Below are 13,556 nucleotides of genomic sequence, written 5' to 3'. Positions count from 1 at the left end.
GACTTGATCTGGCTACGAGTTGTGTACACTTTCCTGACCATCTTGAATTCATGTACGGGTCTGTAGGCTATCTTAATTGTATGTGGACATCAGGACAGGCTACAGTGGCCTACAATGCTAGAAGTCCATAGCAAATAATCTGTCAAGTGAAGAAATTGCAATCATAGCTGCATGCCCATATCAAAACAAAAATAACCCATCGTTCCATGCCAAATAATAGTATACCCCTGAAATGGAGGCTTCATCCTTCGTAGCTTGATACCCGAAGGCCAAACTCTTCTTGGCTAACCCAGGCTTTCTTTCCGTCCGGTTGTGCAGCTCTGATTGAGTCTCCACTCCAGCCTAACTACAGCCATGGACCCCGCTTACATGGGAGGCATGTCGCCTTCGTACGTTCCCAGGAAGAGGAAGACCGCTCCGCCTCAACAGAGGAGCAGCGTTCCGTATCCAGGTAGGCGAGGGAGGTAGCTCAGTGGTTAGAGCATTTTTACTACAGATCACGAGGTCGCAGATTCTCATCCGCGTGTCACTTAGGTTAGCGGCATCAACAATGTGAATACATGACATTATTACTGCATTTGTGCATATTTATTATTGAAGACGTTATTATGAATGATTAACTATGATTTAGTTGAACTTGTACAGTGACTGAATATTGGGGGCTGTTATTGTTTGTTCAACAGTTGTCCAGCGCATGCCTGAAAGGTCGTTTGAGATGAGCGTGATCGGACTTCCCCGGGTGAGCCTTAATACAGCTACTATGGGCTTAATTCAGATACCATGGGCTTAATTAAGCTACTATGTGTCATAACAGTGTTGTCTGTTTCGGGTGTAACTGTCTTCAATACAACACTGTGTTTCAGATCTAAACTGTGTTCTGGCTGTGTTTATGGCATCTTCAATACACTACCAATCTGTGTAGTCAGTGTGCCTCAGCGTCTTCCTGTAGTCCTACTTTTCACCCAGCCCTCTCTGAGGAGGTGGGAGCAGACAGGTCATAAACACCTGCTTCTGTTCACAACACTAATCAGCCTAGAGATGCGGTACACACGCTGGACACAGCACCATTGCTCTGTTTTGCCTGTGTAGCTGCAGCCTGTGTAGCTGCAGCCGGTGTAGCTGCAGCCTGTGTAGCTGCAGCCGGTGTAGCCCTGTGTAGCTGCAGCCTGTGTAGCTGCAGCCGGTGTAGCCCTGTGTAGCTGCAGCCTGTGTAGCTGCAGCCGGTGTAGCCCTGTGTAGCTGCAGCCTGTGTAGCTGCAGCCTGTGTAGCTGCATGCCTTGCCAGTCTGTGTTACTGTTCTGCACGTGTTTCAGAATGATGAGGCTCAAGCACTCGAAGCCCAGAAGATGAAGCGGACATACGGGAGGAAAAGGTGACCAGCCATGTCCTCTCTCTCTGCTAACAGCTCAAACTGGAAGAACAACACACGTCTCATATAAACATTGACCTATAGTAGAGTTGTCTATAAGACCAGCACTGCACATGGTCATATAGTTCACCATAACGGCTCTCTCTTTCACTGTTGCTTACAGACAAACCATCATCTCCCTGGACGAGCATATTGTGTGAGTGTGTGTGTGTGTGTGCGTATCCAGATTTCAGCGTAACTTTCTCCTTCCCAGGTATGAAGACCTGCAGAATGTCACTCCAGGCCCTGTTGGTGTGGGCTATCCTGTCCCTGACCCTTCCTGTTGCTCTGTGATGTCATCCAGCCTGGCCAATGGGATGGAGGGGGGGTTTGCCCCGCCCCTGACCAGGATGCCCCCTAGGCTGGTGGCTAAAGACTGCTGGCCCAGCCCTGGCCTCAGTTCCAGCCTCAGCCTGGGCCCCGGCCCCATCCCTGTCCCACACCTGGACCAGGGGAGAGACAGAGGGCAAGACCAGGCCTGGAGGAACGGTATGTCATTACCCAGTCCTGCACCTTTCTACCATGTCATTACCCAGTCCTGCACCTTTCTACCATGTCATTACCCAGTCTTGCACCTTTCTACCATGTCATTACCCAGTCCTGCACCTTTCTACCATGTCATTACCCAGTCCTGCACCTTTCTACCATGTCATTACCCAGTCCTGCACCTTTCTACCATGTCATTACCCAGTCCTGCACCTTTCTTACTGTACAGGTTCGTCAGTCACCTCTGGGTATGGTATGATGTGTACAGGAGGCAGTGAAGGGAAGGGGGGCTGTAGACTGTGTGGAAGGTCCTCACATCCTCCAGAACTACTCGACTGCAAACTAACCTCTCCTGTTGTCTCTCAGATTTCATCATGAAGAAAATGCCGAGAGTAGAAATGGAAAGATCGGCGCCTGTCACTAGCTTCGCTCCTGAAGTGAGACTGAACGGTTAGTCACTCATTTCATCCTCTCTGGTTAGGGTTTAGCTCTGTGGCAGAGCATGTGACTGTAGATCAGGAGGTCACAGGTTAGAATCCCCCCCATCCCTGTACTGTATGTCGCTCTGGATAAAAACATATGCTAAATGAACACAACATTTTTATATATATATATATTTATATATATAATTCAAGGTTTGTCCCAGCAAGGTTGCAGTGCCTCATAAGTTGTTTATCCGGCCTTCTTATTTAACTGTTCTACTAAATGTGTTTTCCTGTTCATGATAGTTCCAGCTCCAGTTGCCAGTGGTTACGTCCAGAACATTCCAGGTGTTGCTGGCTTTTCCCAGAACAGCCTGGTTAGTGGCAGCTTCTCCCAGGCCAGCCCAACACCGTCCCAGTCCTCAGAGGAACCCAAGAACAAGACTCCCATCTCCTTCTCAACCAAGAAGGAGCCTCCTGTCTACCCTCCAGGTATGAGCTGTGGATGAACCTCCGTGTCTGGGATGCCCTGTGGGGCTCAAGCCCTCTTGAGACCCACCACCTCACAGCCCTTCAGACAGACAGCATGTTGTTGTTTATTTAGAGGTAGTTTAGTTTGGGATCATGAAACCTGTTTTCTTATTCTGGCAACAATAGCAGATCAGAAGATCGTTTCACAGTGCTCCCTCTGTCCTGTCCCATGAGCACATCCCTGATCTTGGCTTGTTAAACAGGCACCCTGTCTCTAGATTGAATATTTCAAAAATGAGACATCATCACAACGCGGAAGTTCCGATTTCGACGAGCGAGCGTAATTAGCTAACGGTAGCTAATTGTCGGTCCTCAAACACAATATGTGAACGATCGTAAAGTCATTACTCAATTTATGAAAATATTTATTTATTTTTAATCTAGTGAAATTATACATTATTACAACCAATTGTCGACATAAATCCACTTACAGACCAAATTTAGCTGGAAAATCTTGCCATCCACCGTAGCTAATGCATTCAGTTGGCCAAAGCTGGGCCCATCATGTCGGTGACCACGATGAACAATTTACTTCAGCTAAATACACAAATGCTCGGGTAATGGACTGTCGCGTCCCATCCTTCGTCCTGTATGTTGATGGTAGCTAGGTGGGCTTTCTGCTCGCCAGACAGTGAGCGGTCGTTGTTTTCCAGGCAGCCAGGAGGAGCGCTGGCAGCTGCAGATCCTGGATAAAGGCAGGGTGACCTGCCCCAAGTGTAAGAGCGTGAGCAGGAAGACTGTGGAGGGACTGAAGAAGCACATGGAGTCCTGCCGACTGGTAAGAACATCACATTACTTTCTAGATGCACTACTTGTATGTTCGTTTCCGTTAAAAATCGTCCGCTAGATTAATTAAATGGGTTAATAGGGTTAGGCTCCTGGCCCTGTGCATAGACAGCTGACAGGTGGATGAACTGGGGTTTGGCTTATTCTGTTTAGTTTTGGGGAGTTGTCACGATCTGTTGTTAAAACCCCTTGGCTGTAGGCCAGGAGTGTACAGAAGTGTGTGGTGTCTGAGTGTGTTCCTGTCCTGTTCAGACCCCCTTCACGTGTCAGCACTGTGGGAAACAGCTCAAGTCTTCCACTGGGATGAAGTATCACATCATGGCCGACCACAGCAACTTGGTAAGAACAGCACTCTCCATCAGGTTGGACCTGCAATTCAGCCTCAAGTGGAGGGGAATGTTACTAGCTTTCTCTTCAACCTAATAATCAGAACTGTGCCATTCTGATCCTTGACTTTCTGTATGTACTACCTGTATGGTGCTGACAGCACCTGCTTAATGAATACAGTGTAAGGGTGTTGTATGTTGTGTTGCCAGCCATCTCCAGGGGATGGGATTGCTCTGGACGACCACTCGGTGAAGGAGAAACTGAGGAAGGTTCTGAAGAGGCTCGGACGATTAAAATGCTCCAAAGAGGTTCGTCCACCAACCATATCTTAGAACAGCTTGGTTCTGAGAATTCAGAGTTTCCGGAACGATTCTGAGTTACGTTCCGAAGTGTCCCATGTCTCCGTGGTGACCGCCGTGTCTCTGTGGTGACGCCCGTGTCTCCGTGGTGACGCCTGTGTCTCCTCTTTGCAGGGCTGCAGTGGCAGCTTCACCAGCATTATGGGATACCTGTACCACATGAAAAAGTGTGGCAAGGAGGAGTCTGAGCTGGAGAAGCTGCTGTTAAACTGCAGTCACTGTGGCAAGGCCTACAAGTCCAAGGCTGGCCTGGAATACCACCTCAAGTCTGAACACGCTCCGGTCAGTCCAGCACCACACTGCACACCTCACTCCTTCACTGCTGAACATACTTCCATTTAGTCATTGAGCAGACGCTCTTATCCAGAGCGACTTACAGTGAGTACAGGGACATTCCCCCCCGAGGCAAGTAGGGTGAAGTGCCTTGCCCAAGGACACAACGTCATTTTGCACAGCCAGGAATCGAACCAACAACCGTCTGATTAATAGCCCGACTCCCTAACCGCTCAGCCATCTGAACCCCTGTCCATATCACAGCTATGATCAAACACCCTCCCTAACCCTGACACGGTGTGAGAGGTAACCCAGCAGAGTTAGGGAAGACCCTCCCGGTGGGGGCAGTGTGTGTGTGAGGGTGACCTGCTGTCTCCCCCAGGTGCCCCAGCCAGTGGAGGAGGAGGAGGGGCTGAAGGCCCAGCGGGAGCCCAACGCAGAGTGGAGCCACAGCGGCCGTGTGCAGCGCCAGTCCGCCCAGGTGGCTGTGTTCCACCTGCAGGAGATCGCCAACGACGAGCTGTCCAAGGACTGGCCCAAGAAGAAGTTCCTCCGAGACCTCGTACCTGACGACCGGAAGGTGAGGGGGAGCCACGGTACTCATGCAACCACACACACACACACACACCCCCCTCAGCGGTCTCTTGGTCACACACACACCCCCCCCTCAGCGGTCTCTTGGTCACACACACACCCCCCTCAGCGGTCTCTTGGTCACACACACACCCCCCCCTCAGCGGTCTCTTGGTCACACACACACACACACCCCTCAGCGGTCTCTTGGTCACACACACACACACCCCCCTCAGTGGTCTCTTGGTCACACACACACACACACCCCTCAGCGGTCTCTTGGTCACACACACACACACACCCCTCAGCGGTCTCTTGGTCACACACACACACACCCCCCTCAGCGGTCTCTTGGTCACACACACACACACCCCCCTCAGTGGTCTCTTGGTCACACACACACACCCCCCTCAGCGGTCTCTTGGTCACACACACACCCCCCCCTCAGTGGTCTCTTGGTCACACACACACACCCCCCTCAGCGGTCTCTTGGTCACACACACACACCCCCCTCAGCGGTCTCTTGGTCACACACACACACACCCCCCTCAGTGGTCTCTTGGTCACACACACACACCCCCCCCTCAGCGGTCTCTTGGTCACACACACACACACCCCCCTCAGTGGTCTCTTGGTCACACACACACACACACCCCTCAGCGGTCTCTTGGTCACACACACACACACACCCCTCAGCGGTCTCTTGGTCACACACACACACACCCCCCTCAGCGGTCTCTTGGTCACACACACACACACCCCCCTCAGTGGTCTCTTGGTCACACACACACACCCCCCTCAGCGGTCTCTTGGTCACACACACACCCCCCCCTCAGTGGTCTCTTGGTCACACACACACACCCCCCTCAGCGGTCTCTTGGTCACACACACACCCCCCTCAGCGGTCTCTTGGTCACACACACACCCCCCCCTCAGTGGTCTCTTGGTCACACACACACCCCCCCCTCAGTGGTCTCTTGGTCACACACACACACCCCCCTCAGCGGTCTCTTGGTCACACACACACCCCCCTCAGCGGTCTCTTGGTCACACACACACACCCCCCCCCTCAGTGGTCTCTTGGTCACACACACACACCCCCCTCAGCGGTCTCTTGGTCACACACACACACACCCCCCTCAGCGGTCTCTTGGTCACACACACCCCCCCCCTCAGTGGTCTCTTGGTCACACACACACCCCCCTCAGCGGTCTCTTGGTCACACACACACCCCCCCCTCAGTGGTCTCTTGGTCACACACACACCCCCCCCTCAGCGGTCTCTTGGTCACACACACACCCCCCTCAGCGGTCTCTTGGTCACACACACACACACCCCCCCCCTCAGTGGTCTCTTGGTCACACACACACACACCCCTCAGCGGTCTCTTGGTCACACACACACACCCCCCTCAGCGGTCTCTTGGTCACACACACACCCCCCCCTCAGCGGTCTCTTGGTCACACACACACACCCCCCCCTCAGTGGTCTCTTGGTCACACACACACACCCCCCTCAGTGGTCTCTTGGTCACACACACACCCCCCCCTCAGTGGTCTCTTGGTCACACACACACCCCCCCCTCAGCGGTCTCTTGGTCACACACACACACCCCCCCCCTCAGTGGTCTCTTGGTCACACACACACACACCCCCCCCCTCAGTGGTCTCTTGGTCACACACACACACCCCCCTCAGCGGTCTCTTGGTCACACACACACACACACCCCTCAGTGGTCTCTTGGTCACACACACACCCCCCTCAGTGGTCTCTTGGTCACACACACACCCCCCTCAGCGGTCTCTTGGTCACACACACACCCCTCAGCGGTCTCTTGGTCACACACACACACACCCCCTCAGTGGTCTCTTGGTCACACACACACACACCCCTCAGCGGTCTCTTGGTCACACACACACCCCTCAGTGGTCTGTTGTCTCCCCAGCTGAAGTACTCCCGCCCAGGCCTGCCGTCCTTCAGTCAGGAGGTGTTGAGGAAGTGGAAGAACGAGGTGAAGCTGCAGAGGAAGGTTCAGTGCCCCAACCAGGTAAGAGGATCTGCTATATTACACACATGCATTACATCTACTGTATACTACACAATTATTTAAGTAATGCCACAACCAGGAAGGATTAAATATCTTCAAATATTCTGTATGTTAAACAATAATCTTAAATAATAATACATTCACATTGTCAAATAAAATGTCTTGATCCTTAAAACCCACTGCAGCCTGTAGTCTTCCCTCGTGTGGTGGTGTGTGCTGTGTTAACTCCTGCCCTGTCCTCCAGGGCTGTGACTGTGTCTACACCAGTGTGTCCGGGCTCAAGGCTCACCTGGGGCTCTGCACCAGGGTACGTTCCTCCCCTCACACACCTCGAGTTCTGTTCAGCTGCAGCGGCACGGCCTGCAGCGGCACGGCCTGCAGCGGCACGGCCTGCAGCGGCACGGCCTGCAGCGGCACGGCCTGCCTCTTTGAAACGTGATATTTGAAATACTTTTTCTTTCTTTCTGTTGTTGTTGTAGAAGGCACGACATACAGTATTGGTCTCTGTGCTTTCTTTTTTGGCCCAGACCAGCCCATTCTTACCTGTCTCCCTGTTAACCTGTCTCCCTGTCTTCCTGTTTCCCTGTGCCTGCAGGGCGATTTTGAGGCAGGGAAGTACCGGTGCCTGATCTGTAACAAGGAGTTTAACTCTGAGAGTGGCGTTAAGTACCACATCAACTCTGTGCACTCTCAGGTAGGCCCCGTGTCAGCAGCAAGCTGCCCTCAACCTCCATCTTTCCCTATTCCCATGTTTTCAGTGCAGTGGTATACTGAGTTGTCTTTCTCTTTCAGGACTGGTTCGTGGTGAACAAGAAAGCGTCCATTAAATTTGAGAAGTTTCTGAAGATGAAACCCAAACACAGTCCTGATGAATCCAGCAACCACCACCACCATCTCCATCTCCACCATCTCCACCACCTGGACCTGCTCCACCACCAGCAGCACCAGCACCACCCGGAGATACACCACCACCATCAACAGCATCAACATCATCAACAACAGCATCATCTCCAGCAGCAGCATCTCCAGCAGCAGCTGGTGGAGCAGCCACACCACCAGCAGCAGTTCCTGCCCCACCACGAGCACCACCTGCAGTATCAACACCCCCACCTCCACGACCAGAACCAGCCCCTGCTCCAACAGCTGCAACCCCAGCTCCACCCCCCCCAGCCCCAGCCCCCAGTCCTCCAGTACACCCCCCTGGAGTCCTGGCTGGAGCGCAGGCCCGAACCCCCCCACGCTCAGAGGGAGGCACCGGGGGAGGCGGAGGGGAAGAGGAGGGAGCGGGGGGGAGGCGGGGGGGGAGGGGGGAAGTTCAACGGCGGAGACAGCAGCAGCAGCAGCGTCAGTTCCAGCAGCGAATCAGAGACTGAGGCGGCCGGCGGACAGAGACATCACGACCAATGGGCTCTGAAGAGGCCTGTTGTCATGGACGCGGGGCCCGAGGTTTCTAAGCGACACAGGAACAACAATTAAGGACCGTCTGGGAAGATCCGCTGTGGCATCCTCTCCCTGCTCTGGAAGGCTGCCCTGCGGCGCACTGGGGCAGGGGGGATTTGAACCGTGGTGCTGGTGAGAATGTTCCTGCCGATGGGGAGGTGAGGGAGACACAGACACAGCTCTGCTCCTCACGGCTCGGGAGGTGAGGGAGACAGCTCTGCTCCTCACGGCACGGGAGGTGAGGGAGACAGCTCTGCTCCTCACGGCTCGGGAGGTGAGGGACACACAGCTCTGCTCCTCACGGCTCGGGAGGTGAGGGAGACAGCTCTACTCCTCACGGCTCGGGAGGTGAGGGAGACAGCTCTGCTCCTCACGGCTCGGGGCGTTGATGAGCTCCAGCTGTCCAGGATACCATGCAGAACGAAGCGTTTTGTCTGTTACATCTGTTGAACACGGAGGTCATTGTTATCCTATAATGGGTCTTATTCTTTGTATTCCAGTACTTTGTTAACTCCTTTTTCCGTTTCTTTTGAAGTTGTCTTGTATTCTAACTTTAGGATTGAATAATCGTTTCTAACCTTAAAGAGTGGGTCTGGAGTTTAGTCTAACCTTAAAGAGTGGGTCTGGAGTTGTGTTTAGCTTTGACTTCCCCCTTCTATGAAAAGACTGTGCCTCACTTGTGGATCTATAATATCATCCTTGTATCTTATATGTTAGACCTCTTCTTTAAATACACAAAGTATTTAACCAATAGCATGTGGTTTCTGTACAGTAGCCTGCATTTGATATCTTGGATAGTGATATGCTGTACTGTGGTGCAGGATGGTGGTCTTGTGTGTCAGTGGTGTCAACTGTGTTATTAGGGATTTGTTTTGTCACAATGGAAACACAGTAGATGCAGTCATGTCCTTAATCTTCTTACCTGCTCAGAATGTGCTTCTACTCCCTCTTGTTGTCATGTCTGTACTTCCGTTGAAGCCCCAAGAAACACTTTTTTTTTAGAAAACTCACTTTTAGTGAGTTTTTTTACAGTGATGGATTAATTGAATCCCATGAACGATGTATTATTGGTTGCCTTTTGAAACACGAGTTTTTTTTGTCCAGAAGTTTCTGATTCCTGTGACCAAACAAGGGAGAAGATGCATGCACTGTTATCACTAGAGACACCTGAGTTTCCATGTCCAACACTACCCAAGACTAGACCTTGTAACAGCTGTGCCCTAATTTGTAATTTGAGTGAGATGGTTAATTTTATAATTTTTAAAGGGATTAGAAAGCACTTTGTGACAGCATTTTGTGAATATATGTATTGTCTAAAAGATTAGGAAAAAAAACATGCATTACCTATATTGAATGCATTATAACTTTTTAGAAGTATCGTGCTGCTACTTTAAAGTTCCAGCAGTGTTATAACAGGTGACAAGTAATAAACCTCATCGTCATTTTGAACTTCAATGTGGAATTTTGTTTTTCTTTAATGTTTGACACAGCACCCCTGCTGGCCAAAATATATATACCCCCTACATGCGGATGCAGTACCCACTTTCTGACAGGAGGGGACGACAGCGGCTTTCATAATTTTCTTTGGTCACGTTTCATTATGGCGGTTTTCAGCCGAGGCTACATTGGCAAGTAGGCAGATGAAATAATATTGCGGAAGAAATATTGTTCTGGCTATCAGGTGTTATTTGGACATTTTAACGATTGTTATCCAGCCGGTAAGTGTCTGCTCGGTGATTTGAGGTGTGGAACTTAATGCAATGGAAGCATTTGTATGCATGGACTGGGATTCGATACCGCGTTGGGCAGGAACGCTAGCTGACTTTTTCTTCGAACGAGGTCCATAACCGTTTGCCACCGGAGACTAAGGCAGGGGGGGTGATATTTCCAATATATCTAACATATTGTAACATGGTGTCCTTCATTTGAAGTCGTTCATTTATATGTTTTATTACGATAAAATTACTGTTGGAAGCTAAAGACCACAGTGAAACTCCACTTGTCTTGCTAGCTAACAGCTAGCAGTTAGCTAGCATGATACTAGTGCTAAAGCAATGACCAAGCTTTACTTTGAACGTGCTTTGACAGCTTGTCAATGGGCGCAAACCAACCGGAGCTAGCTACTCTGGGAACTATTGCCTCCCAGTGGAAATGATCATTTTACCAGGAAACGAATTATTTTAATTTCGGTGAATAGCAGGACTTTAATGTAGCAGTACATCCGTCAGTTATCTATACACAAAGTATAACTGTCTGACTGCACATTCGTAAGTTTGCTAGACCCAAGATGGGCAACGACTGATAAAATGTCGATGACGGGACATCCAAAGGGGTACAGGTGTATTTGAACCCGCGACTTCTTCATCTCTAGTCAAAAGCGTTAACCACTTAACTACAGCCACCCTTTTGTTGCAGAACAACCTGTCCGTTTATGTCTCAGGCTTCTCCGTAGGACAGTCCTGCTAATGTCGTCCAGTAGCCGCAGTGACTAGTGAGAGAGCAGCGCGTATCGATGGCGGAAGAGGGGCAAAAGTTGGCCGAACAGGGTAGCGAGGTCGTGGAAGTGCCACGGAACGCGAAGGAGAGGATTGACGGCGTCACGCAAGATGCTGCCTCTCGGTTCACCGGTGAAGAGGCAGACGACACCGAGAAGAGTAAGTCCACTTAGTGGGAATGAACCCCAGTTTCCTGAGAAATGAGGTAATGCATGTACCTTTAGACCAAGACAGAATTGAGATTAAAGGAGGACTTTTACTTTATTAACTTTGTGATTGACATTGTTATACATTTTACTTAGTTTGAAGACGCTTTTATTCAAAGTGACATACAATTAGTGCCTATAGAAAGTGTCTTTGTCTTTATGTGGTGGTAAACTTCCATGCTGCAGAACAAATTACCCCTAAGGGGAACAGTAAAGATGAAGATGCCCTAGGAGCAGCAGACACAACAGAGAGAACATCTCAGATGACTTCCTTGTTCTGTCGTGTCTCAGGTCCAGCCCAGGTGAAGACCCCCAGCTCTGCAGGACGCCAGCGGAGGAGGCCTCTAAAGTTCCAAGTCTCAGACCCAGAGTCCACCACAGTCACCCTGGGGCCTGCCAGGAGGAGCTCCCAGCCAAAGACCCCAAGAAGGACTCCTGCCAAGAAGTGTCAAGAGGAAGACTTGGGTAACAAGGCTCTTGTGAATAGGAAGGCCAGCAAGATGGACGCAGGCGTCAACGGTGAAGCCGAGGAGGAGGAGGAGGAAATTCCTAAGAAACGCAAGAGAAAGGCTTGTGCAAGATATTCTCCTGCAAAAAAAAAAACTCCAGTGAAAAAGCGTCCTGCGAGTCAGAAGAATACCTCCCAGGACCAGGAAGCAGCAGCCGCAGAAGAAGAGGAACCAGCGAGGAAGAAGCCTCAGAGGAAGAGGAAGCTGGCGGGCGCTGGGCGGGACTCGGCCCCTGCGTTTCAGGAAGCCCGGCGGGAAACCCCGGAGGAGCCTGAGGTCACGCCTGGAGGCCGGCCCCGGAGAGGAGCAGCTAAAGCGTACGTAGCAGCTAGCGGCTAGGACCATGCTAACAGCTAGGACCATGCTAACAGCTGGGTCCTGTGGCATTTTTAGCAGTTAACAGATAGGTCGTGTGGCATTTTTAGCAGTTAACAGATAGGTTGTGTGGCATTTTTAGCAGCTATCAGCTAGGTCCTATGGCATTGCAAGCTGCTGACAGCTAGGTCCTATGACCTTGCTGGCGGCTAGAGTTTAAGACCATGCAATAAAAAACAAAAATCATGTTTGATAACACGGTTTTGTTTGCCGCCCTACAGAGCGTTGAGGTACCTTCACAACTTGGCCAAAGAGGTCTTGAGTGAGCCCGGCTCAGATGACAGCCCTACCCCCAGCCCTGCCCCCAGCCCTGCCCCCGGGCAGTGCGGCCGGGGGAGAAAGAAGGGAACCTCAGCCTCGGATCGCGACAGCACTGTGGAGGATGAAGACTTCGTCCCGGTGGGTATGGAGGAGGAGGAGGAGGAGGAGAGTGAGGATGAAGGGGTACCAGAACCAATGGAACCCAGATCCAAAAACCAAGCGGCTAAAAACTCAACCAAGACACAGGTGAGTTCCCCTACAAGTTACCTCACAGTATTGTGTCTTTCGCCTTACAATAATGTGTTCATTTAGCAGTGGCTTTTATCCAAAGCAATGTGCACAGGGTGACCTGCAGTCAAATGCTCTAACCACTGAGCAATGTCCTGTTCCATCCTAATAGCTATTTTGTGGAATAAAAGCAAGTCAGATGGCTGAGCGGTTAGGGAATGGGGCTATTACTCAGAAGGTTGCCGGTTCGATTCCAGGTCGTGCAAAAATGACGTTGTGTCCTTGGGCAAGGCACTTCACCCTACTTGCCTCGGGGGAATGTCCCTGTACTTACTGTAAGTCGCTCTGGATAAGAGCGTCTGCTAAATGTAAAAAGAATGTGGAAGGATGTATTAGTGCCCGTGGACACTCATGTATTCATGTAGCAGATGCTTTTATCCAAAGCAAGCTCCCAAAGGATTAAAATATACAACACACATTCCTTTCCACATGATCTACAATCCAACCCACTGTGACTGAAACACAGAGGTGGGTTCTGCTGTGTGCCGGAGGCGTCAATGGCCTCCTTTCATGTCCTGCTGTTAGTGTCTTATAGAGGTGGAACAATATATAGTGGAACAATATATCGCAATACAAATTTTTTACAATATGTATCGTAGAGTTATATTTTTACAATATGATGTCCGTTTGATCCTATTGGTTGAGCTACCAGCACGCGACCTACTCTGCACCTGCGTCATGCGTGCATTCACTGCATTCACAGAAATCGCTTGAACTGAGTTAACTAAATTGTATGTACAACAAAGAAAATTATTGAAAATGTTTTGGA

The 13,556-nt window shown here is 50.7% G+C and overlaps 2 protein-coding genes across 5 annotated transcripts in view; both read left to right on the top strand.

Moving 5' to 3' along the window:
• The first annotated feature begins 324 nt into the window (after positions 1-324).
• znf512 (zinc finger protein 512) lies at positions 325-9,030 on the top strand. Of its 3 annotated transcripts, XR_009930897.1 has the most exons (16): positions 325-451; positions 684-739; positions 1,315-1,373; positions 1,624-1,898; positions 2,262-2,345; positions 2,624-2,809; positions 3,502-3,626; positions 3,887-3,973; positions 4,171-4,269; positions 4,435-4,602; positions 4,976-5,173; positions 7,112-7,213; positions 7,458-7,520; positions 7,809-7,907; positions 8,006-8,965; positions 9,002-9,030. XR_009930897.1 is itself a non-coding variant. In XM_062467020.1 (15 exons), exons 1-15 carry the CDS (start codon positions 355-357, stop codon positions 8,687-8,689), a joined length of 2,292 nt encoding a protein of 763 aa, XP_062323004.1. In that variant the 5' UTR covers positions 325-354; the 3' UTR covers positions 8,690-9,030. The 3 variants fall into 3 exon arrangements, 2 of the variants coding, with proteins under 2 accessions (XP_062323004.1, XP_062323003.1); XM_062467020.1 differs by having other exon boundaries at positions 1,714-1,898; positions 8,006-9,030; XM_062467019.1 differs by having other exon boundaries at positions 8,006-9,030.
• A 1,182-nt stretch (positions 9,031-10,212) lies between these two features.
• Positions 10,213-13,556, top strand: part of gtf3c2 (general transcription factor IIIC, polypeptide 2, beta) — a 15,270-nt gene continuing 11,926 nt past the window's right edge. For both annotated transcript variants that reach the window (XM_062468184.1, XM_062468183.1), the window contains exons 1-4: positions 10,213-10,371; positions 11,094-11,307; positions 11,646-12,180; positions 12,460-12,745. In XM_062468184.1, coding sequence (XP_062324168.1) covers positions 11,166-11,307; positions 11,646-12,180; positions 12,460-12,745 — 963 coding nt within the window. In that variant the 5' untranslated portion in view covers positions 10,213-10,371; positions 11,094-11,165. The remainder of the gene's footprint in view (positions 10,372-11,093; positions 11,308-11,645; positions 12,181-12,459; positions 12,746-13,556) is intronic.

The sequence above is a fragment of the Osmerus eperlanus genome, chromosome 8 (genome assembly GCF_963692335.1).
Source record: "Osmerus eperlanus chromosome 8, fOsmEpe2.1, whole genome shotgun sequence".
NCBI classification, from domain to species: domain Eukaryota; kingdom Metazoa; phylum Chordata; class Actinopteri; order Osmeriformes; family Osmeridae; genus Osmerus; species Osmerus eperlanus.
The sequence above is the reverse complement of the archived record's forward strand: the minus strand, read 5'-3'. Positions and strand labels throughout refer to the sequence as shown.

What these genes read in the sequence shown, in the direction of transcription:
- znf512 (XM_062467019.1), top strand. Translation starts at nt 355, where the DNA reads ATGGACCCCGCTTACATGGGAGGCATGTCGCCTTCGTACGTTCCCAGG. An exon ending in GATTAAAATGCTCCAAAGAG is followed by an intron (nt 4,270 to 4,434) that starts GTTCGTCCACCA and finishes TCCTCTTTGCAG; the next exon opens with GGCTGCAGTGGCAGCTTCAC. An exon ending in TCAAGTCTGAACACGCTCCG is followed by an intron (nt 4,603 to 4,975) that starts GTCAGTCCAGCA and finishes TGTCTCCCCCAG; the next exon opens with GTGCCCCAGCCAGTGGAGGA.